Raw genomic sequence first — 23,163 nt, 5'->3', positions numbered from 1 at the left:
AAGATGTGTTTTATAAACTTTCCATATCAGATTATTAAAACACCAAAAGCTAAGTTCAGCCTTCTCGCTTCGACTGCAGCTGCTGCAAGAAAATCTACCAACTTCCTGCTGGCCGGGTGGAAAAATACAGGACACAATGAGAGCCTGAAATGGGGCTGAGTCACCGGTTGCTACGGTAATGGCCCACAGCACCACTCCTCAAACAGTCCTTGTGTGTCAACCTGCTGGGTGCAACACCTTTTCCATCATATACAGAGGAGGCCACCAGTCAGATTACAAGAAGAGCTTTTATGCTTTGATCAGCAGAAATCAAAGGCTGCCGCCAGCAGGTTGATAAGGGCGGTTACGCAGGGTGGCATCAGAATTGGGGAGGCACATAGAACTGCTGTTTGGTTAAAACAAAGTTAAAACATTTACAGTACTGTGAAAACTGCTCAACACCTTATAGACTTTAGATAGGCCATTCATCCAGGAAAACCCTCCAGCGCTCTGCGCTTCAGCAGAGCAGAGCGGGTCAAAACTCCTCCACAGTGACGCACAGACCCGTGACCTGCTGCTGCTCCTCAGGGTGTACTTACTTTCCTACAGAGAACTGGGCTCAGCAGTCATAATGAGAACAGAAACACTTTTAACAAAGTTGTGACTGAAAGAAACAAAACTCCTGCTGAGATTTTAAATAAAGAGTAAATTGAAATGTTTCTTCATTGAAATGGAAATTGATTTACATTTAAAAATGTTGAATTTTACTGTTTGTGCTGAATTATAAACCTGTTTAAAAGCAAAAATAAAAACCATGATGTATGTATATATATTATAATTCAGCCAGGAGATCAGATAATTCCTAAATGACTTGTGAAAAGGTTTCATTTTTTATTTATTACATAATTTTAAAACATTAAATCAGATGTCATGACCCATTTCTCAAATAGCCTTTATACCAAATACTGTTAACTCTTAATTGAGTAGTTTCTTGGATGTAAGAATATATTGAAGTCGTACTACTTTTACTTGAGGTCAGTTTTTACTTTACCAACATCTATGTAAAGGTCCGCAGGAATGGAAAGACATTCGCCAAATGATTCAGATCCCGGGAAGGAAACGGAATTCCCATGGCTGTTCGAAAGAAAACTGTTGAAACTTTTATCCAAACACGCCAGTGCGCATGCGCCGCAGTGCAGTGACGTGTCTGAAAGGTGTCAAACGGGATGTAAAAATGATCGAAAAGGCTCCGGATAAACCAACGAACCAGGTTAACAGGAGCCAGAACCAGCCGTTCAGATCGCTTCACAGCCAGGTGGGTTCGGCCAGGTGGAACCGAGAGGAACCGAACCGCTCGAACTCACTTTTGGACCGGATGCTTTAGAAGTCGTCGAGCTAACTTGGCGACAGTTGGCTAACCGGAGTTAACCCGTAGCATGGTGACCAGCCTTAACTAGCCTTGCGGCTCGGTTCTGCTCTCTCGCAGGGCTGAACTCTCGGAACCGGACCGGAGGACCAGAGGACCGGGGGATGTCTCGGAGGCGGCTGGACAGCCGCAGCGGACTGCCCGCCGGGTTGCTGGCCGAGACCCAGACCCCGATCAGCTCCGAACCGCTGGAGATCGCCTATGAGGTGACCGGAGAGCTGGGGAGGTGAGCGGTTCGGTTCTGATCGGGTTCGGTTCTACTGATTGGCCTGAACCGAACTGGACCATGACCTCATATTGATAGTTCCGGTTCTGCAGTAAAGGGACATTTCGCAGCTTTTAATGAGTCTTTAGCTCATGATCTGATCTGAAAGTGAGAAAAAAGTAAAAAATGTAAATTATTTAGAGAGATGAGACCGGAAATGATTTATTAAACTTTTATTACAGAAATAAGAATCGTTATAGAACATTTTAATTCATATTACAGCTTAAGTACAGCAGAATTTACCAATTTTATTATTATCTGGTTTTAGTTTGTGATTGGTAAAACCTTCATTTGTTTAAACATAAAGATAAAAAAATTATATTTCTGCCATATTTCCTGTTAAGGTTTCAGTTTTTATGATAATTTTTGTATTTGTGAATCTGTTTTTTGTTTGGGTCTCTGGTTCTGGTCGTCCTGGTTTGAGCAGGTTATTCCTGTGGGTTTTAATCTGGTTTAAATATTAATATTTATATTTTAATGTTTCTATAAACCCAGTGTTTGTTCTTAAGGCTGTGCGGTCCGACCCGGTCCAGGTTCTCATGGTTTATCCAACTGGACCCATCAGAAGGAATCAGATTCTTTTTGTTTGGTGTTTTCAGAGGAATGTTTTTTTCTGTGATCAGGTTTTGATCAGCAGACAGGAACCAGCCTGCCACCTGACTGACTGACTGCTGATTTATGACCCGTCTGCTGCTCTGGCCGCCATGCTTTGGACTCTGGACTTTAACCGGGAACCGCGGTAACCATGGTAACCACGGTTGCGGTCATGTGAAGGCTGCTGGCGCTGTGCTGGGTGTGATCGGTGTGAGGAAGAACCGGAGCGCAGAAAGGAGAACTGGACTCCATGTTGGTCTGAAACAGGAAGTAGAGGTCTGAAACAGGAAGTGGAGGAAGCTTCCAGCTGATCTAAGATCAGGCGGCGTTTGCATCATCCAGTTTGGAGGAACCAACTGGACCGGACTGGAGGTTGGACCGCTGGCTGCCAGGCAGCACCAGCCGATCCCAGAGTGGATCTGTTAGCGTCACATTTAGCCTGTTAGCATCAGAGTGAACTTTGACCTCTACCTGGAGGATTTAGTTTGGTTTTCTGGGTTTCTAGAACCGCCTGGCCCAATTGGTTCAGATTGGTCTAGAGGTGGAGACGGTAGATGTGGTCAGCGTCTGTGTGGAGAACATCTGGGATCTGATCTGAGCTGCAGCATCTGGGTGGCCTAGATCTACTGGACTGGACCGGCTGGTTCTGGGAGGAGCTGAATCCAGTTCTGATGATCAGAACCTGATCTGGATCTACAAATCTACAGACTGTCTGAAGATCTGTGTTGCCATGGCGATGGCGTTCTCATCAATATGATTTGTTGTTTTTTTTTCCGTATAAAATTACTTTTGTTCTGCCCAGAAAATCTATTTTTATTATTTTAATAAATCTAATATTTTTATATATTTCCTTTTCATAAATATATTTTCCTCCTGTCCAGTCGGATCAGAACCAGAACCAGCAGCAAGTCTGGCTGGTTTAAAACTTTTGCACAGAACCGTAGCTGACAAGCAGAACCTGCAGACAGACGGTTCCGGGGAATCGGGTCTGCTGTACTGACCGGGTCCGGGTCCTCTCTCTCTGACCTCTGACCCAGGGGGAAGTTTGCGGTGGTGAAGCGCTGCGTGGAGAAAAGTTCGGGGAAAGAGTTCGCCGCCAAGTTCCTGAGGAAGAGGAGGCGGGGCCGGGACTGCCGGGCCGAGGCCGTCCATGAGATGGCGGTTCTGGAGTTGGCCCGGAACAGCCCGCGTGTCGTCAACCTGTACGCTGCCCACGAGACCGACCACGACCTGGTGCTGCTGCTCGAGTAGTGAGTGGACCTGGGGCCCGCCGGGTTACAGTCCTGACTCGGTTCTGACCCGGTTCTGACTCGGTTCTGTCTACAGCGCTGCCGGCGGGGAGATCTTCGACCTGTGCGTGTCGGAGGAGCTGCTGCCTGAGGCCCAGGTGACCCGGCTGATCCGACAGACCCTGGAGGGGGTCCAACACCTGCACCAGAACCAGCTGGTCCATCTGGACCTCAAGGTCTCACACACACAACCAGAACCAGAACATGAAGCGGGTCATTTAAGCATTAAGACTTTCTCTGGGTTCTTTGGTACAATTTCCTTTTTTAATGTTTAATTTTCTGACTCCATGTTTAAAAAGTTAAACTAAATTTATTTATTTCATTTATTACAGTTTATGAAACGTTTATTCTGGTGTGACAGCAAATGAACAAACTGCTGCTGGACCGGTTCTCCAGACCAGAACCGCTTCACGACCCAACCAATAGAAACGCTCGCTCATCCCCATGGCGACCAATAGAAACGCTCGCTCATCCCCATGGCGACCAATAGAAACGCTCGCTCATCCCCATGGCAACCAATAGAAACGCTCGCTCATCCCCATGGCGACCAATAGAAACGCTCGCTCATCCCCATGGCGACCAATAGAAACGCTCGCTCATCCCCATGGCGACCAATAGAAACGCTCGCTCATCCCCATGGCGACCAATAGAAACGCTCGCTCATCCCCATGGCGACCAATAGAAACGCTCGCTCATCCCCATGGCGACCAATAGAAACGCTGTTCCATTCTCTGCAGATTTTTCACCCATCTGATTTGAGGTTCTGCTGATCTGGGTCGATCCAGTTAAAGCCCGGACCAGAAGGAGCGGCGACTGAACCTGACCTGAACTTTGAGCTGAACTGGGCTCACCGGGTCGGACCGGACCAGACCTCTTTGATTCTTCGATGGTTCTGAAAGCAAATATTAGTCAGAGTGGAGAGTCGGCCTGCTAATGATTATTAGAAGAACGCTCAGTACAGTGTGTTGCCATGGCGATGGCTGGGTAAACATGCTGACCCGGTCTGGTGAACTCGTCCTCCATTTTCTCCTGCAGCCACAGAACATCCTGCTGACCAGCCTGGCCCCGCCGGGCGACATCAAGATCGTCGACTTCGGCCTCGCCCGCCGCCTGGGGACGGCCGGCGAGCTGCGAGAGATCCTGGGAACGCCCGAGTACGTAGGTAAGACCCAACCCGGTCCGGCCCGGTGATCCGACCTCCATCTCCAATAGTAACGAATTGAAAGCAGATTCCAGGTTTTCTTTCTGCTGGTTTTGGGTTTCAGGGGAAGGGGCTGACCTCGGGTGCACTCCACACTTTTCACATCTGTTTTAAAACTGGAACCGTTTCCTCGGGCTGATCCAGTCCTGCTGTCAGCACAGGAAACAGGAAGTGATGAAACGCTCTGAATGACATCAGACTTCCTGTGTTTCAGCTCCAGAGGTTCTGAACTACGAGCCGATCACCACAGCGACGGACCTGTGGTGAGTTATGGGCCGGGGTAACCATGGCAACAGTATCAGGACGTCCGGTTAGATTTAATTTACCGAGTTTGTTCACCTGAAATATGAAACATTACGAAACATCAGAGAAATGTTGAACGAGGATCCGGTGTTGCTGTGGTTCTGGTTCTGACCCGGCTGTCGGCTCCGCCTGCAGGAGCGTGGGCGTCATCACCTACATGCTGGTGACGGGCGAGTCGCCGTTCCTCGGAGACGACAAGCAGGAGACGTACCTGAACGTGTCGCAGGTCAACGTGGACTACAGCCGCGACGCGCTGAGCCGCGTCTCCGAACTCGCCGTCGATTTCATCAGGAAGCTGCTGGTCAAGGCGCCAGAGTGAGTACAGAACCGGGACCGGACCGGACCGGGACTACTGGGAAAGTCTGTTGTTATTATCATCATTATCATTGTTGTTATTATTTTTGCTCTCTTAGCGAGTTTCTTGCCAAATTTAGCCACTTTTCAGAACCTCTGGAGACGTTTTTCTGGAGCGATAAATCTTTGAGTCAATGTGGATCTGGATCAGCCAAAGGTTCTGATGACCTGTTTCCCTCTGACCTCTGACCTCTGGTTGGCCTGCAGGGACCGACCCAGTGCCGCAGAGTGCCTCAGCCACCCGTGGCTGTGGCAGCAGCCGCCATGCCTGAACTCGGAGCCGGTTCTGGTCCGGCCCGTCCGGGAGCGGAGCTGCGGCGCCAAGTGGGCGGCGCCGCTGGAGGACAAGGAGAACTTCCTAGACTCGCCCCATTCCCACGCCAAGAGGTTCCGCCTGGAGGAGGAGACGACCGGAGACGGCGACTTCTGAAGACGCCTGAGGCGACGCGGCGCAGACGGCTTCTTCTTCTTCTGTTTTAAATAGTTTTAAGCTCCAGAAGCTCTAATCTGCTTCACTGATCCTCCAGTCCAACCAAAGATAACGGCTTCCTGTTTCTGTCCAGCAGCACTGCTGGACGCCTCCCCCATGACGGCTGCACTGCAGCATCTATTTAGGGAAATCTATGCAGTTTGAATCTATGCCTTAAAGTAGGAAAACCTGTCGAGGTCACCTGGAAGAGCCGCCTGCTGCCGTCACCAGCAGAACCGTTCGTAACGCCGGCCGCTCCCCGCCGGATCTCTGCACCCAAACGTAGCTCAGGGTTTAGTTGTAGAGCAGCTGATGTTCGCACGCCGCGCTGCACACCGTTTCCTGTCAGGACGTACGGCGGCTAACAGCCGCAGCTAACGCCGAAAACTAGCTGCAAACACTTGAACGATGATATTTCAAAACAAAAACAGAAAAACTCTACGAAGGAAACAAGCAAAATGGAAAACAGCAAAGACATCCAGTATGAAACGTTGTAAACTCAGTCCTCCGCTCCACTAGGGGGAGCCTGCAGTCGGTAATATTACCTACGAAAATATGCTGCTGTTCTATATTCTAAAAAACTGTATCTGAAAAAGATGTGAAGTATTTTTCTTCCTTCCTCCAACTTTCCTCCTGAGGGCCTGGCTCCAGATGGTTTGGTGGTCGGCGCCCCCTGGTGGTCTGGAGGATTTCAGTGGAGGAGCTAGCAACGTTTCTGTTTCCTGTAGTTTGGTCATTTGAGTTTTGCTGATCGTTAGTTTTTGTGTTTCAGTCAGTTAGCATCGTGTTTTCATCGTGTTCGCGCCGCTCAGCCGCCGTACGTCACTTTCTCTGTAGCACTTACTTCCTGTGCAGGAAGGAAGGGGCGTGTCTGCAGCCATTCCAGAGTGATCATCTCAGGGCGCCGCTCCGCCTGCCACAGCCTGCTATTGTTGTTATTATTATTAATGTTATTTATGTGCTGGACTGATTCTGGATGTTTTATGAAACAATGAGCTCATGTCTTAATGTTGGCTGATTGTGGAGGGAAGCAGCTGATTGAGGAGGCTTTTATGCTGAAAGGATCTGAAGGAAGTAGAAAAGTGTTGCAGGAAGAATCTGAAGGAGTTTGAGTCGTTGGGCAGCTGAAGGAGAGAAACGAGGGAGCAGAGGAAGTGAGAGGCGGCGTGCCACAGCGGCTGACCTCATGACCTCACCGCGGGGGACAAAGGGCTCTGTGAGGACGCCCCGTCCCGGGACACCCCGCGCCGCCGCCGCAGGGAGCCGGTCTGACATCAGCTGCTTCACTGGACCTCCATGTTTGTTCTGCTGATTCCTCCTGTTCCAGTCAAATCAGCCACAAGCACAGAGACCAACGGCTGAAAGGATGTAACTTTATTTTTATTTGTTTTTTAATGTTTGAGCGTAATTACATCTTCAACAGAAGAAATAATCTGTAATCTGATAACTGCTGGCTAATCTGTAGGCGTCACAAAGCAAACTGGAAAAGCTCATTAAAGTTGTAGAAAACGGCATCAGTGTGGCGTGTCTGTCCCCGTGGCGCCCCCTGCTGGCCACCAGCAGCACGACAGCAAGGAATGCATCAGAAGTTACATTCAGCAGAAACAGGAAAACGAGCTGCTGGCGTCACACTAACTGAGGAAGAGGAGGAGGAGGAGATGAAGAGGGGAGGAGCTTCATCATCGTGGACGCCAATCATTTAGAGATTTAATTGAACAGTTTTAATTTCAGGATGAAAAAATTGATCAACATTCAGCTGCTGAAACCAGAACTGGATGTTTGGTTGGCTGGCCCGATCCAAACTGGTTCTGGACCTCCTCCCTACACTCCCAGTTCTGCCCATCAGAACTGGTCCGATACCAGCCACAGCCTGACCGGATCAGAACCTCACAGCCGGTCCTAATGAGTCATTAAAAACCCAAAATGCAGATGATCGGACCGGACCTTCTGATCCAGACTGTTTCCCGGGTCGGATCTGTTCTGAGGCTCACAGTTCTACCGAGTCGGGTCGAGTTCTGTTCATCAAAGGTGGAAAAATAAACCCTGGGTTCAGACTGAAGGAATGAAACAGGAGGCTGTTTACCTCCAGTACGGAGGGCCAAAAGAGACAAAATTACATATTGGCTCATCAAATAGATACATGTGTATTTATTTATGACACTTTATAAAATGTGAAAATTAATAATTTAGATGCATAAAATTAATCGTGTTTATTTATGATTCCTGTTCCTGCAGTCAAAGTTGCCCATCAAGAACCATTTATTATGTTTATTAAATCAAACATTTATTTATTTAACTTGATGTTTAATTTAGTCATTTCTGGTCCTCTGTACTCTGAATGCTACATCAGATATAATTAGGTTAAATATTAAATTAACATGAATTCTTCACGTTTCATCAAATGTAAACATGTTTCCGGTCACGTTCGTAAAGTTCTAAGACCAAAACAGGAAGCAGAACTCAGAACTCCAGGATGACTCGGAAGTGGTTCTGGATGGACGGCGGCTCGTCCTGGAAGTGCAGCTTCCTGCTGGGGCAGGCGCCCAGCTCCTCCAGGGTCTGGATGAACACGCCGTACTCGCGGCCCACCCAGGCCCGCATGGGGTCGCGCACCTCGTAGGGGGTCACATGCGCGTGCACGGAGATGCCGCTGGCCGCCAGCTCCCGCAGCGTCTCGCGGTCCGTCACCCAGGTGCGGCTGCCGCCCGGGTGGCCCCCGTCCAGCCAGAACATGTCCGAAATCCGCCGCACGAAGGCGGCCATGTTGAGGTCGGCGCGCGCCCCGGGCAGCTCGTACACCAGCTGGTTGAGAACCACGCAGCCCTTACTGAAGCCCACCAGGGTCAGGGAGAACCCGGGCGGCAGGCCGCCGGCGCCCCCTGCAGGCGGCAGATTGGCCCGCTCCATTGCGTTGGTCAGCAGCGACCTGGCAGGAGAAGAAGAGTCTCATCATCATCATCATCTGGAGGACCATCAGCTGTGATTCTACTTCCTGAAGAGTTTAAAGGTTCAAACAGACATGATCATATTTACATCCAAAGCGTTGAAATGAAATCAAGATTTCTGCAGCTTTTAGTTCAGAACTCAGCAGGTTTTCTGTTCATTTCTGGACTTTATGCTAACGCTAATGTGATGGATTGAAATTGGATTGAAATTTAGTTATTTCAGAGTCTTGACTAGTTTGATTTGGCTGAGGCAGTGGTCAGATTCAACCAGCAGGGGGAGTCTAGCGCTTGCGCTATCTATAGTGAAGAGCACCGGAACTTCCTCCTTAGATATTAATAATCGCTGGAGCAGAAACACCGTGTCCGGCTCTTTATTAAAAATCTCCCCTTCTTTAGGTATGAGTATGTATATATGCGCACCTGTATATTGTACGTTTGTTTGTTAACTGTCAGAAAGAGTGCGAGTTGTTTTTGGACGCTCTGAATGTTAAAGTTCGTTATTGGCCTTGTTAGCTCCACTGTTAGCACCGTTGCTAACATACTTCTGTGTCGACTTTAATAACGTTGTGTATGTTTGTATGTTAATGAGATATTAATAATCGCTGGAGCAGAAACACCGTGTCCGGCTCTTTATTAAAAATCTCCCCTTCTTTAGGGCGTTTACACTAACAACACAGTAACGAAGCTAATGATTGATCATTTCGAGTTCTGATACGGTCCAGACAATATTCAACAGGTCAGAACCAGGATGGATGGACAGTTGGTTGGATGGACAGACGGTTGGATGGACAGACGGTTGGATGGACAGACGGTTGGATGGACAGACGGTTGGATGGACAGACGGTTGGATGGACAGACGGTTGGATGGACAGACGGTTGGATGGACAGACGGTTGGATGGACAGACGGTTGGATGGACAGTCGGTTGGATGGACAGACGGTTGGATGGACAGACGGTTGGATGGACAGACGGTTGGATGGACAGACGGTTGGATGGACAGACGGTTGGATGGACAGACGGTTGGATGGACAGACGGTTGGATGGACAGACGGTTGGATGGACAGACGGTTGGATGGACAGACGGTTGGATGGACAGTCGGTTGGATGGACAGACGGTTGGATGGACAGACGGTTGGATGGACAGACGGTTGGATGGACAGACGGTTGGATGGACAGTCGGTTGGATGGACAGTCGGTTGGATGGACAGACGGTTGGATGGACAGACGGTTGGATGGACAGACGGTTGGATGGACAGACGGTTGGATGGACAGACGGTTGGATGGACAGACGGTTGGATGGACAGACGGTTGGATGGACAGACGGTTGGATGGACAGACGGTTGGATGGACAGACGGTTGGATGGACAGACGGTTGGATGGACAGACGGTTGGATGGACAGTCGGTTGGATGGACAGACGGTTGGATGGACAGACGGTTGGATGGACAGACGGTTGGATGGACAGACGGTTGGATGGACAGTCGGTTGGATGGACAGTCGGTTGGATGGACAGTCGGTTGGATGGACAGTCGGACGGTTGGATGGACAGTCGGACGGTTGGATGGACAGTCGGTTGGATGGACAGTCGGTTGGATGGACAGTCGGTTGGATGGACAGTCGGACGGTTGGATGGACAGTCGGACGGTTGGATGGACAGTCGGTTGGATGGACAGTCGGTTGGATGGACAGACGGTTGGATGGACAGACGGTTGGATGGACAGTCGGTTGGATGGACAGACGGTTGGATGGACAGTCGGTTGGATGGACAGACGGTTGGATGGACAGACGGTTGGATGGACAGTCGGACGGTTGGATGGACAGTCGGACGGTTGGATGGACAGTCGGTTGGATGGACAGTCGGTTGGATGGACAGACGGTTGGATGGACAGACGGTTGGATGGACAGACGGTTGGATGGACAGTCGGTTGGATGGACAGACGGTTGGATGGACAGTCGGTTGGATGGACAGTCGGTTGGATGGACAGACGGTTGGATGGACAGTCGGTTGGATGGACAGACGGTTGGATGGACAGTCGGTTGGATGGACAGTCGGTTGGATGGACAGTCGGTTGGATGGACAGACGGTTGGATGGACAGACGGTTGGATGGACAGTCGGTTGGATGGACAGACGGTTGGATGGACAGTCGGTTGGATGGACAGTCGGACGGTTGGATGGACAGTCGGTTGGATGGACAGTCATCGGGTTTCTTGGTGAAGTGAAGTTGATTACTAAAGCAGATCTTCATCAACTGAACAAATGACAGAAAGAGTCTGGAAGTAGGAATTAGTTCCCCAGATCTTTCCTCCGTTCATGCTCCTGCCTGGAGAACCTCCTGGGTCCAATCGGACCAACTGACCCCTGGACCGACCGCTGGCCGATGGAGAAGAGAACCAACCTGAGCTGGTGAAAAGCTCCGCCGTTGGCGGTGTGCTCCGGCGCGCCGAACATGTTGCTCTCCACGAAGTTCTGGTAGCAGCTGAACTTGTTGAGGTACATGCGGGAGGCTTTGACCACCCAGATGTTCCTGTTGGGGAACCGCTGGCCCAGAACCAGGGCCACCTGCTCCAGACTCCAGGACAGCCACTGAGCCGCCTCTGGCTGCAGGGCCATCTCCTCCTTGAAGTTCTGCCAACAGAAAAAACAAAAGCTTTTAATTCAACGCCCAGAGTGCAACCTCACAAAATAACCACTGGGTGTTAGAGGTTGAACGACTACATATTTTTTAAGGTCGACTACATCATGATAATAGTCGAGTTGATGTCGACTAGTCGCGGTGACGTCATAGTGACGTAAGCGCGGCTGATGCTGATGACCTCTGGATAGTTACTCGTATAGGAGTCAAAGGATCACACTGACCACAATGGTGCTTTTGGAACATCACAAACCAAACTTATTATGAACGGATCCCGTTTGGTTGCAGTTGAGTTCAACGCTGCTTCCTGCTGCTCCTCCTCCCGATGCTCCGCTGATCAGCAGCGGCTCTCTGAACCGACATGCAGACGGTGGCAGACATCGCCCCTATCAGACCCTCAGGATGAAGCTTGGACTTAGTTTCCGGATGTAGTCAAACCTTTTCTTTACAAGAGCGTAAAGCTGCCAGGTTAAAAGCTTCAACACGCAGGGTGACGCTGATCAGTTGGGGGATAAAAAAGCCTGACATCATGCCACGTTGTAACACGTTACTGTGGTAGTCTTTTTTTTTTTTTTAAAGGATTTTTTGGGACTAGTTTATTTAACAGCAATCCGACTGTAAGGGGGCAGAGAGGCCTGGCCCAGCGGATGGAGGACGAGAGTCGGACTCCTGACTACCGCGGGCTAAAGTCTCTGTATGCGGGACGCCGCGCTAACCACCGCGCCGCGCAACGCCCCTATTGCGGTAGCCTGTGATGTAATTTACAGTTTCTCTTTATTATTAAATTATTTACATTTTTATACAATTTGAGCTTTCTGACAAACTCACCTAGTCCACCTTCTTTCATTTCCTTGGAAAAATCTGTTTAGTCATGTGATTGCGACTAGTCGACTGGCCCAGAAAAAAGTCATTGCAGAGAAAAGAATCGACTAGTCGACTAATTGGTCTCTGAAGGAAATGCTAAGGCTGAGTGTCTGTCAGACAGACGGAGGCTTTCAAAGCCTCACATCTGACATCACGTAACAATCCGCCATATCTGCTGCTGTGCCGCACTGACAGTTGGCGAGGCCCCAGCTAGCTCATCAAACCTGCTAGTATCCATTGGGATTGTGGGAAATGAAGGAATTTGTCACTGGAAATGTAGGCAATGTCTGTTCTTTGATGAAATCTCAAATAATGTGGACAGCTCACCGAAATACAGACGGTACGCCTGAGTACGAGGGATCCTCAGGAGGGTTACTAAATAACCCTCTGAAGAGTTACTAGGTCCTTAAAATGTCTTACTGGAGAAAAAGATTTGAGTATTTGGTTATAAATCCATCCATCACTCTAATTACGGTATTGTGGTTTTAAAACTGCAGCTGCTAAGAGACGAGCAGCTTCGCTGTTCAGCAGCAGACTGCAGGCTAGCTAATTTACCAGCTAATTAACATTTGAAGTTTAGATATTTAAAAACCACATTTTATGTTTATAAAATTACAGAAACATGATTTTAACTCTAACTGTAAACAGCACAAAACAAACAGCTGTTAGATGATGTTCTGAGTGCAGTAAAGTTTTCACACCCCCATTGCTCCGCAGTTTGAGTCGGAACGTTTCCTGAAAGTCGGCCTGAGGCTGAAATCAGGAACGTTTCTGGATTTAAACAGCAGAAACACAGAGGAAGCATCATATCAAACAATCCAAAGATTCAGAAACCAGAACATAAAGGTTCTGAGTTCAGATCCATTAAAACCAGGTCTCCCATATTTCTCAGAGCCCAGCAACCCGGTGACCTTTGACCCGTTTCAGGGCTGAGCGGGACTGAACACAACGACCTCATTCAGGTTATTTACATGCTAACGTCACCGTCAGAGCATCCCACAGGACAAAGGTCTCTGGGAAAACCAGGACGCCACGGGAATGCTAACGTGCTAATGAGCCGCTAACAATGGATGAGCGGGTTGGAAGTCAGGAAAACTGAGGGAAAATGGAGCGCTGTGGGGTCACTGGAGGTCAAAGGAGAAGGAAAACGGTTTGATGTCAAAACGAAACGAGTTCAGCAGCAACCAGTCGGTGCTGACCCATGAAATCTGTTATAAAGGTAGAAATATGAGATTTACTGCAGATTAAACCAACTATAAACATATTCATGATCCTACTTCACATACTAAACAGTTTCATATTTTGAACTAAAACCCAAAGCTTTATTTTTTATTCTAGACCAAACAAAACTCTTGAATGTGAAAACACTCAGTGTTTGTGAGTAAACAATGGAGGGAGACGAGCGTTTCCCAGCTGGAGATGTGGAGACCAGAGCCAGTCGCTCCCTCTGAGCCGGAACAAAGAGCTGCTCTGGAAATGTTACCAGAGGCTGAATAAATGTTCTGTTCTTCCCTAGAGGCGAACGCCCCCTAGTGGAGGATGGAGACACTACCAATCGATCACAGAACAGGTTTACTAGCCGATTCCTGATCAGTTCCCTCGAATAAAATGACACAAACATAAATGCAGCATTTATGTTTAACATTTTTCTTACTGTGATCACATGTTTAGGCTTATGTCAAATAATATTAATATTTACTATTAACTTTTTTACTGTCAATTGTGAGTCTTTTTTTTTTTTTACTGTCAACACTTGTATAAAATAAATATCTGCACTCGGGCTGTGATAATAGTTTTCCAATCTATCAAACCTGTCCAGAAGCAGCATCACACTGTGAATTCCCCAACACACATGCACTATTCAACACAAGAAGCTCAAAATTCTTCATTTACTTACATCCAGAAAACAGCTGAAATAATTACTTTCATACTGTTCAAATGTTTCCTTATTTATTCAGTTTCTGTAATTTTCATTGTATCAAGATACAATTGTGAGTTGAGTGAAACTCAAGTTTTGACTGATTTAGATGAACGTATTTTTTCTTTCCTTTTGCAGTGTTATTAATATTTGAAATCTTAGCTTTTATTTGAAAATAATTTTCGTCACATAGTTGTATTTATTTTCTGGGCCCAACCCCCTTCAGCTGTGCAGCTTAGTAACGCCCCTGGCGGACCTCGAGCAGCGGGAAGGAGCAAAAACCTCCCGGGTAAAATCTGACCTGAATGTCTCCATGGAAGAAGACAACGTGTCTGTTGCTGCCCCTCTCCTTGGTTCCGGAGCAGCTCTCTTCGTCTGATTCGGGCCGCAGCAGCAGCAGGTCGTTGACCCGGTTCGGACCGCAGCCGGAAACTCCGACCAGCCGCTGCAGTCGCCTCTCGTTCGGGCTGCCGGAGCCCTGCGACCCACGGAGCCCACAGTGAGCGGTTCCCGCCACGGAGCTCATGTGTTCGGCCACGGTGATGAGAGTGATGCCCGCTGCTACGGCTGCTGCTGCTCTGGAAGACAACATGGACTCCGAACCAACATGAGTTGACAGTTTTCTGCTCCTCTGCGCAGGCAGTAAACACTGCTGCTAGCTGGCGGCACAACAACTACTTCCTGTAACCTCAAACTGAAATAAATACTCTGTCAGTTAGCAAAAATGACCCGCCTCACACTGTAGCACATTTTTAAAGAAATATATTAAAATAGTGACAACTAGAGACCAGTTGTGACCACAGAGAGGCGCTGTTTATCACAAATACAACCAGCAGCTTCTGTACGTCCTGTAACAAAGATACAACACAAGATGAGTCACGCCGACCTACTTCCGGTTACGGTGATGGTCAACCAGAGAGCTTTTTAGCGACATTTTTCTGCGAACCAAATAAATACAGTAAGCACGGAACTAAATCCTTTAAGAAATGCACATGAAATTACTTTGGAAATTAACGGAGGTGGGTAGAGTACCGAAAAATTGTACTCAAGTATGAGTAACACGACGTTAGCGCATTTTACTCATATGAGTGTCAAAGTTAATGAAAAGGCTGTTTATGTTTTGAGCAGCTGCTGATCATAACATCCATCCATCCATTTTCTTCCACCCTTATCCCTTTGGGCTGCTGGTGCCTCTCCAGCTGTCACCCGGACAGGTCGCCTGGAGGTCGGCAGTCCATCGCAGGGCAACACAGAGACAAACAGGGCAAACAACCACACACACACACACACACACACACACACACACACACACACACACACACACACACACACACACACACACACACACACACCTAAGGAGAATGTATACAGACAAATTAACCTTGATCATAGCATCTGATTAAATATTTAAAATAATGTAATCAGACAGGCAAAAAGATCCAGTTATGTGGAAATTCTGTTTTTTAAAGGTTAAAATGTATTTTTTTAAATTAATTTTTAAATTTAATTTTCCTTTGGTATTAATAAAGTATTTTTTTAATTGAATTGAATTGAATTGAAAATTACTAATATAAGATTATCTTAAATTGACTTAGCTCATTTCAGTTCAGTTTAGCAAAATTAGATTAGTTTAACTTATCTTAAGTTAGTTAAATTTAACTTAGCTAGTTGGATCAAATTGGATGTAAATGTTCTGTATTTCAAGTATTTTAACTCTTAAACAAATTGACCAGCTTAAATTGAAATTGCATGAACCAAATTCACCCAGAAGATGGCAGCAGAGATACTGGAATCTTTCGCTTGTTAAAACCCTAATAGGAACGGGTAAACAGTGAACTATCTTGCTGTTTGAACTTCAGCTGAACATGTCGTCATTTGTTAAAGTTCTGCTCATGGAGCTGAGTTAATCTGACTGCATTAAATGTTTTTTCCTCTCATGCACAGATAAATGCGTCCAGTTTGCTCCAGGCTGGACTTTGGACCTGTTTTCTAACTGCAGGTTCTGCAGGTTTGGAGCAGATACTCTCTAGCTGCACGGGATCCAGTTGCTCTGAAAGGTAACTTGCACATGTGTTGCTCCACAAAGTCAGGATTGTATTTAGACTTTGGCTTTAAGGGAGTTTTCCTTTAGTTGGATGGATTTTAGTTTTACTGTTGCTTGTGTAATTTTGCAGCCAGTTTCTTCACATAAATAGAAGATGAATCTTCATTAAAAAGTTAATTAAAATCATTAATAGGACCAAACATACAAGGCAAAGAAGCTTTATATAAAAATAAGTTATTGTTCATCAGACATAGCATTTGGCTCATGGATTTGTTTGATGATGCTTGTGTTGTTGCAGGAGCATGGCCTCTGGGATGCTGAGGTCACGTCTGGTTGCTTGTCTTCTGAACGTCTCTGAGGGTCGCAGGAAGGACCTGGTGGAGAACGTGGCCAAGGCTGCTTTGTACGATGCAGAGGGTCAGTCAGTCACATTTTTCACTTATCAGTAACTTTATTAACACTTAATATGGACATAGTCCAAGATTCTCTGGAGATCTGATGCCCTTTAAGCCCCAATGAATCAAACATGTAAAGTGTAATAAATAAAAAAAAGTGTTTCAGTATAAATAAGAATTATGCATCTCTTAGAGCTGGTTTAACTAACGGTTGAAATTAAACAACTTATATTAGCTGAATATAATTCAGCTAATATAAGTTAAACTTAGCCTGTTTACCATAACGTCTTTATTTTTGTGTTTGTACTTGTTTCTTTAACAGGAAGGAGAAATCATCTTATTCAGAGAAATGCTGCTGATTAGACAGACATGTCCAGTTATTAGATCAGATCTGTATAAAAACTCATCAGATGTTACTGATGGTGGATTTTTAAATTGTTTGACAAAACATTTTAAATCGTTGAACCAGCTTCTCCTCTAACTACGGAAGAGGATTAGGGCCACTGGGAAAAAAATAAAACAGTTCTGACTTTTTTCTCAGAATTCTGAGATTAAAGTCAGATTTAAAAAAAAAAAATTTCCAGTGGCCCTAATCCTCTTCCATATCTAACTGCTAATATACTGTCATGAAAAACCACAAACTCCAAATTGTTATCTGACAATTTTCAATGATGAGATCATCACTGATTGGCTGTCCGCCCGCAGTGGAGCATTTTGATTGGTGCAGGCACCGGAAGTAATAACCACGTTACTACAAACACATGGCAAGCTAATTTATTAGTATTTTAAAGTATTTTCTCACGTTTCGGGTGTTTTCCTGTGTTTTATAATTATATCTCCTATTTGTATGGTGAATTTTATCATTTTAATTTAAAATTAATTTCTGATAAATTCTGTCGGTTTATTGTATTTTTTTGAGCAGAGTGACAGCCCAAACCTCCTGGTGAAAAAATAACACTAATTTATTATTGTTATTCCCAGAGATGTTTGCAGTATTTGATATTTATTAGGGATGAGTATCGGTTTCTAAACGTTGTCGTTGTTCGTCAGGCATGCAGCGGAAGGAGACCACGGTGCTGAACATCTTCAACGACCATGACTATAACCGCTCCGTCATCACCATCGTGGCCTCCGTCGACTCCATCAGTGAGTAACGGCGGTTCCGGCCCGGCTCCGGCCCGGTTCCGCTGGGATCCAGATAAAGATCGGCAGCAGGAACCGCTCTCCAGCCTTAATTAGCTTTTCCTCGGATTCAGCGCAGAAACATGAGAACGATGTGATTATTTTCAGATTGCTTTATCTCCCAGCCTGGCTCTAAACGCGCCGTTTCCTCCAGGAGACGCAGTGCTGTCTGCGTGCCAGGAAGCGTGCGCGCTCATCGACATGCGCGGGCACGCGGGCGTGCACCCCTGCATGGGGTCGGTGGACCTGATCCCCATCTACCCGCTGGGGGAGGCGGTGGGGGAGCGGGACTGCGTCCAGCAGGCCCTGGGTGAGTCTGGGAACCTTTCAAAGTAAAACAGGAAGTGAAACATGGCGGACAGTTTGCTACACTGTAAAAAATTAACAGCAATATTTAGGTTTATGTAGTGTGGCATGCAGAAAAAAATTTAGGTGTTTATTTTACAAAGTCATATTTTCACCACGTTATTCATATATTTATAAATTTCCCAGTTTTAAACTAAATATTTTGTTTTCATATTAAGAACTAAATGTGTAAATATTTAGTTTGGAACTGTGATATTTATAAATGTATGAATAACTCGGTGAAAATATGACTTTTTTTCCTACATTTTTCTCTCTGTCATATTAAATAAAGCTAGACATCGCTGTTAATTTTTTGCAGTGTAACTTTACATCATGGTGGGTTTGTTCCTCCCATGTGTTGATTAGTCTGGCGCCGCTGACAGAGCGCTGATAATGAGCCGCAGCAGCAGGTGTGATCACAGGTTAGAATTAGCTTGGCGCGGCGCGGCGCGGCGCTCCGCTAACACTGGTTCCTGTTTGGGTGGTGCAGCGGTGGCGCGCGGCCTCACGGAGACCGTCCGCGGCGCCAGCGTCTTCCTGTTCGGCTGGGCGGACGCGGCTCTGCAGCGCGGCCTGGCCCGAAGGAGGAAGGAGATGGGCTGGTTCCGGAAGAGTCCGGACCTGCGGGCGCTCACCGCCGACGTTGGTCCGCCGCCGCGGGAACGATACGGACTCACAGGTGACTGCAGGTCAACCGGGTCAGAACGGGTCCAGCTGAGCAGAAACCAGGTGTTGGTTTATATTTCACCGTGGCTGAGGAGTCAAAGCGCTTCTGCATTTTAGTTTCATTTTTAGTTCATAAATAATGACTAACATGCCACTCTAACATCTTAAATTAGTTTAGGGGAAGCTAAGTGGTCTAAGCGTTTTTAAAGTTAGCAAAACGGTGTTAGTGGAAGTGTTCCCAGAGAAGCTGCTTCTTTGACCTTTGACCTTCCTGCAGGTCAGTAACTGAATCAGCTGATGAGCTAAAACAGAAGCAGCTAATTATAGAGGAAAGTCTGAATTTATTTTGAGTTTAATCATCAGAAAATGATCGATGAGAGTTTCACCAAACTCAACCTTAACTTTCAGTTTATGGAAGTTTTTCTCTTTAACTTTTGTTTTTGTTATTATATAATGGTAGGTTTATGGGCAAACATAAAAAAACTCCCATCTGCTCTGTCGTCATGGCAACAAAATGGTCAATGAGGCCATGTTTGGTTAAAATGTAGTTTTTCTGTTCTGTGGGTCAAACCATTAAATGATGAAAGAGAGCAGCTGTTCTCCATACAGTTTATATGAATAAAGAGCAGGAGAGAATAAAAGAAATTAAATTCAGAAACAGTTGAAACTGAATCAGGATGTTTATCTGGTGAACTATGAGCATGAATCAGTTCATTTAATCCTGCCTGAACTGATTCTAGAACTGTTTTTAAGGATGATCTGGTTCTGAACTGGTTCTAAACTGGTTCTGATCTGATCCTGATCTGATTCTGAACTGGTTCTGATCTGGTTCTGATCTGATCCTGATCTGATTCTGATCTGGTTCTGATCTGGTTCTGAATGGATTCTGAACTGGTCCTGATCTGGTTCTGATCTGGTTCTAAACTGGTTCTGATCTGATCCTGATCTGATTCTGAACTGGTTCTGATCTGGTTCTGATCTGATCCTGATCTGATTCTGATCTGGTTCTGATCTGGTTCTGATCTGGTTCTGATCTGGTTCTAAACTGGTTCTGATCTGGTTCTGAATGGATTCTGAACTGGTTCTGATCTGATCCTGATCTGGTTCTGATCTGGTTCTAAACTGGTTCTGATCTGGTTCTGAATGGATTCTGAACTGGTTCTGATCTGATCCTGATCTGGTTCTGATCTGGTTCTAAACTGGTTCTGATCTGGTTCTAAACTGGTTCTGATCTGGTTCTGAATGGATTCTGAACTGGTCCTGATCTGATCCTGATCTGATTCTGAACTGGTCCTGATCTGATTCTGATCTGGTTCTGATCTGGTTCTGATCTGATTCTGATCTGGTTCTGATCTGGTCCTGATCTGGTTCTGAACTGGTTGTGATCTGGTTCTGAACTGGTTCTAAACTGGTTCTAAACTGGTTCTGATCTGGTTCTGAATGGATTCTGAACTGGTCCTGATCTGGTTCTGAACTGGTTCTGAACTGGTTCTGATCTGGTTCTGATCTGGTCCTGATCTGGTTCTGAACTGGTTGTGATCTGGTTCTGAACTGGTCCTAAACTGGTTCTGAATGGATTCTGAACTGGTCCTGATCTGATCCTGATCTGGTTCTGAACTGGTTCTGATCTGGTTCTGATCTGGTCCTGATCTGGTTCTGAACTGGTTGTGATCTGGTTCTGATCTGGTTCTGATCTGGTTCTAAACTGGTTCTGATCTGGTTCTGAATGGATTCTGATCTGGTTCTGAATGGATTCTGATCTGGTTCTGAACTGGTTCTAAACTGGTTCTGATCTGGTTCTGAATGGATTCTGAACTGGTCCTGATCTGATCCTGATCTGGTTCTAAACTGGTTCTGATCTGGTTCTGAACTGATCCTGATCTGGTTCTGAACTGGTTCTAAACTGGTTCTGATCTGGTTCTGAATGGATTCTGAACTGGTCCTGAACTGATCCTGATCTGGTTCTGATCTGGTTCTAAACCGGATTCTGATCTGGTTCTGAACTGGTTCTGATCTGGTTCTGAATGGATTCTGAACTGGTCCTGATCTGATCCTGATCTGGTTCTGATCTGGTTCTAAACTGGTTCTGATCTGGTTCTGAACTGGTTCTAAACTGATCCTGATCTGGTTCTGAACTGGTTCTAAACTGGTTCTGATCTGGTTCTGAATGGATTCTGAACTGGTCCTGAACTGATTCTGATCTGGTTCTAAACCGGATTCTGATCTGGTTCTGAACTGGTTCTGAACTGGTTCTGATCTGGTTTTAAACTGGTTTTAAACTGGTTCTGAACTGATCCTGATCTGGTTCTGATCTGGTTCTGATCTGGTTCTGATCCTTGCAGGAGTCGGAGCCAGTCCCTACGTCATGAACTGTAACGTTTCCATCGATACGCTGGACGTTGCCGTCGGCTGCAGCATCGCCGCCGCCCTCAGGAAGTCGGCGCCCGGTGGGCTTCCTGGGGTCCAGGTGCTGGCTCTGCCACATGAGGGCGCCGTGGAAATCGCCTGCAACGTGGAGAGCGTGGCAGGAGCCGCGCCTGGAGGCCCGACCGATCCGCCGTGGCCGCGCTTTGTCGTCGACGGGCGGCCATATTGCCACGCCCCGGCCGCCCTCATCATGGCCCGGGTGGCGGAGCTGGCGGGGCAGCAGGGGGTCGGGGTGAAGGGCACCGCCCTGGTGGGGTTTACCCCCCAGGAGTGCAGGGGCTTAGCTGAGCTGGCTTTGTCTGAGGGAATCGGGGAGTTCTGGAGGGAGCAGCGAAGGATCCACATGTGAAAACCGACCAAGAGAAAATGACTGAACTACAGACACAAACGATTCTCCGACTTACCACTGTCACTGTAAGGGGCAGTATCATGTAAAATCAACTTTACTACATCATGTCATTCCCTCATTGAAATCAAACCTGGAGCGTTGTTTGAGTCTTTCATGTGTGAGAAATCCTTTCATCTCCATGGCAACCATTCAGCTGAGCAAAATGCCTGGGTGGACCTAGCTCCGCCCACAAGCCGCAGATCCTCCTCTGAGCTGCAGTTTCCAAGCTTCCGACCACCCACTCAGCTCCTTCAGACTAGCCAGCAGGAATTAGCAAACACCTGCTGAGATCATTATAGGAGCTGCTGCTCAGAGCAACGCTGGTAAAGACGTTGTTAAAGGGTTAATATAGGAGTCATGTCTGGATGACTTCCTGGAGGCGGAGCTTCAGGAAGAGCAGGAGTTTTTAATTCTTGAGAAAGAATTACATGTTGGTAGACAAAGGGCCCATTGTAAAGAGTTACATTTTTGATTCTGCTAGACGCCAAGGTCCATTTCTCAGAAAACAGAAACTTATCAGGCCACAGAGACATGGTGTGATTTCAGGGAGCGTCTTCAGTCCATATCATCAGCTGCCCTCCTCCTTCTCCTCAGATGCTGCACAGACTTTTAGAAACTCTTCTCGGATGTAATGGTAAAGCGTCTCCTTTCAGCCCTGAAACTGAATAAAATACGTAAAGTCTGAATGATTTTGTTGGCTGATTTTATGCTCCATGTGTCAGTACAAATTTTGATTAATCGATTAGGATTTTCATTCTCAACACTGTTTAAAGGTTTATTAGATTAAAATTAGTTACAAGAACAAAGATAGCGGCCATACCAGAGTAGAAAAGAAATGTTTCAGAGTCTTCTGGGGGACAGAAAATGGACTTTATGAGGTTCTTATTTGAAATATAAACACTCGAAAAGATTCTTTTGTTTTTGTTTCCAGCATTTCATGAAACCCTTTTCATGCAGGAGCAAACAGGTTTTTAAGAAAATGGCCGTCTGTGGGTTGTTGACTGTGACGTGTATCCAATCAGAACGCGACATGACGAAAACAAGGAGACAAAACAACCGTCATGGCGCAACAGAAAGTCCAGTGGACAACGCAAACAGTATTGTCTATTATGGAATTGTTTTTGGATCATTTTTCTGTGTTATAGTCCATGAAAGATCGCCATTTCTTCCTCCCAGTCGGCCATATTTGTTTACTCTGACCTCACGTTTGGTCTCGAGAGAGTTTCCTGTCTGACATGTGGCTGTGAGGAGCAGCCGGTCCTCCATGGCAGTATTTGTTGGGAAAGTGGTTTTTAAAAGGTGAGGTATGCTAACACACACACACACACACACACACACACACACACATTGCATCTCTAGGCAATGTGTGCGATTTATAAGCAACAGTGTAGTGAAACAGCTACTGCTAGCTGACGTCTTGATCAGTTCAGGTTCATAATGTAAAAAGCATCGTTCAGTTTACATTAAGCTCCGCTG

The 23,163-nt window shown here is 46.6% G+C and overlaps 3 protein-coding genes across 4 annotated transcripts; 2 read left to right on the top strand and 1 right to left on the bottom strand.

Moving 5' to 3' along the window:
- Positions 1–1,155: 1,155 nt before the first annotated feature.
- On the top strand, positions 1,156–7,392 carry stk17b (serine/threonine kinase 17b (apoptosis-inducing)). Its single transcript, XM_015003139.2, has 8 exons — positions 1,156–1,294; positions 1,466–1,631; positions 3,302–3,514; positions 3,591–3,729; positions 4,589–4,715; positions 4,969–5,017; positions 5,193–5,372; positions 5,619–7,392. The coding sequence occupies exons 2-8, from the start codon at positions 1,510–1,512 to the stop codon at positions 5,839–5,841; spliced, it is 1,053 nt and encodes a 350-aa protein (XP_014858625.1). The 5' UTR covers positions 1,156–1,294; positions 1,466–1,509; the 3' UTR covers positions 5,842–7,392.
- On the bottom strand, positions 7,240–14,832 carry cunh2orf69 (chromosome unknown C2orf69 homolog). Its single transcript, XM_015003144.2, has 3 exons — positions 14,542–14,832; positions 11,222–11,451; positions 7,240–8,806 (listed from the first exon to the last, which is right to left on the bottom strand). The coding sequence occupies exons 1-3, from the start codon at positions 14,830–14,832 to the stop codon at positions 8,341–8,343; spliced, it is 987 nt and encodes a 328-aa protein (XP_014858630.1). The 3' UTR covers positions 7,240–8,340.
- A 231-nt stretch (positions 14,833–15,063) lies between these two features.
- ftcdnl1 (formiminotransferase cyclodeaminase N-terminal like 1) lies at positions 15,064–22,373 on the top strand. 2 transcript variants are annotated; one of them, XM_015003141.2, is made up of 7 exons: positions 15,064–15,198; positions 16,185–16,297; positions 16,583–16,701; positions 17,730–17,825; positions 18,016–18,171; positions 18,697–18,885; positions 21,215–22,373. In XM_015003141.2, exons 3-7 carry the CDS (start codon positions 16,587–16,589, stop codon positions 21,646–21,648), a joined length of 990 nt encoding a protein of 329 aa, XP_014858627.2. In that variant the 5' UTR covers positions 15,064–15,198; positions 16,185–16,297; positions 16,583–16,586; the 3' UTR covers positions 21,649–22,373. The 2 variants fall into 2 exon arrangements, with proteins under 2 accessions (XP_014858627.2, XP_087859711.1); XM_088003585.1 differs by lacking the exons at positions 15,064–15,198; positions 16,185–16,297 and having other exon boundaries at positions 17,970–18,171.
- Positions 22,374–23,163: the final 790 nt, after the last annotated feature.

Source organism: Poecilia mexicana, unplaced genomic scaffold (genome assembly GCF_051168715.1).
Source record: "Poecilia mexicana isolate PSO_F unplaced genomic scaffold, ASM5116871v1 scaffold_2, whole genome shotgun sequence".
In the NCBI taxonomy this organism is placed as follows: Eukaryota; Metazoa; Chordata; class Actinopteri; order Cyprinodontiformes; family Poeciliidae; genus Poecilia; species Poecilia mexicana.
The sequence above is the reverse complement of the archived record's forward strand: the minus strand, read 5'-3'. Positions and strand labels throughout refer to the sequence as shown.

Coding starts and splice junctions, on each gene's coding strand:
- ftcdnl1 (XM_015003141.2), top strand. CDS start 16,587: ATGGCCTCTGGGATGCTGAGGTCACGTCTGGTTGCTTGTCTTCTGAAC. Junction 16,702..17,729: donor TGCTTTGTACGATGCAGAGG/GTCAGTCAGTCA, acceptor GTTGTTCGTCAG/GCATGCAGCGGAAGGAGACC. Junction 18,886..21,214: donor GGAACGATACGGACTCACAG/GTGACTGCAGGT, acceptor TGATCCTTGCAG/GAGTCGGAGCCAGTCCCTAC.
- stk17b (XM_015003139.2), top strand. CDS start 1,510: ATGTCTCGGAGGCGGCTGGACAGCCGCAGCGGACTGCCCGCCGGGTTG. Junction 3,730..4,588: donor TGGTCCATCTGGACCTCAAG/GTCTCACACACA, acceptor TTTCTCCTGCAG/CCACAGAACATCCTGCTGAC. Junction 5,018..5,192: donor ACCACAGCGACGGACCTGTG/GTGAGTTATGGG, acceptor CTCCGCCTGCAG/GAGCGTGGGCGTCATCACCT.
- cunh2orf69 (XM_015003144.2), bottom strand. CDS start 14,832: ATGTTGTCTTCCAGAGCAGCAGCAGCCGTAGCAGCGGGCATCACTCTC. Junction 11,452..14,541: donor TCTTCCATGGAGACATTCAG/GTCAGATTTTAC, acceptor TTCTGTTGGCAG/AACTTCAAGGAGGAGATGGC. Junction 8,807..11,221: donor GGAGCTTTTCACCAGCTCAG/GTTGGTTCTCTT, acceptor TTCTCCTGCCAG/GTCGCTGCTGACCAACGCAA.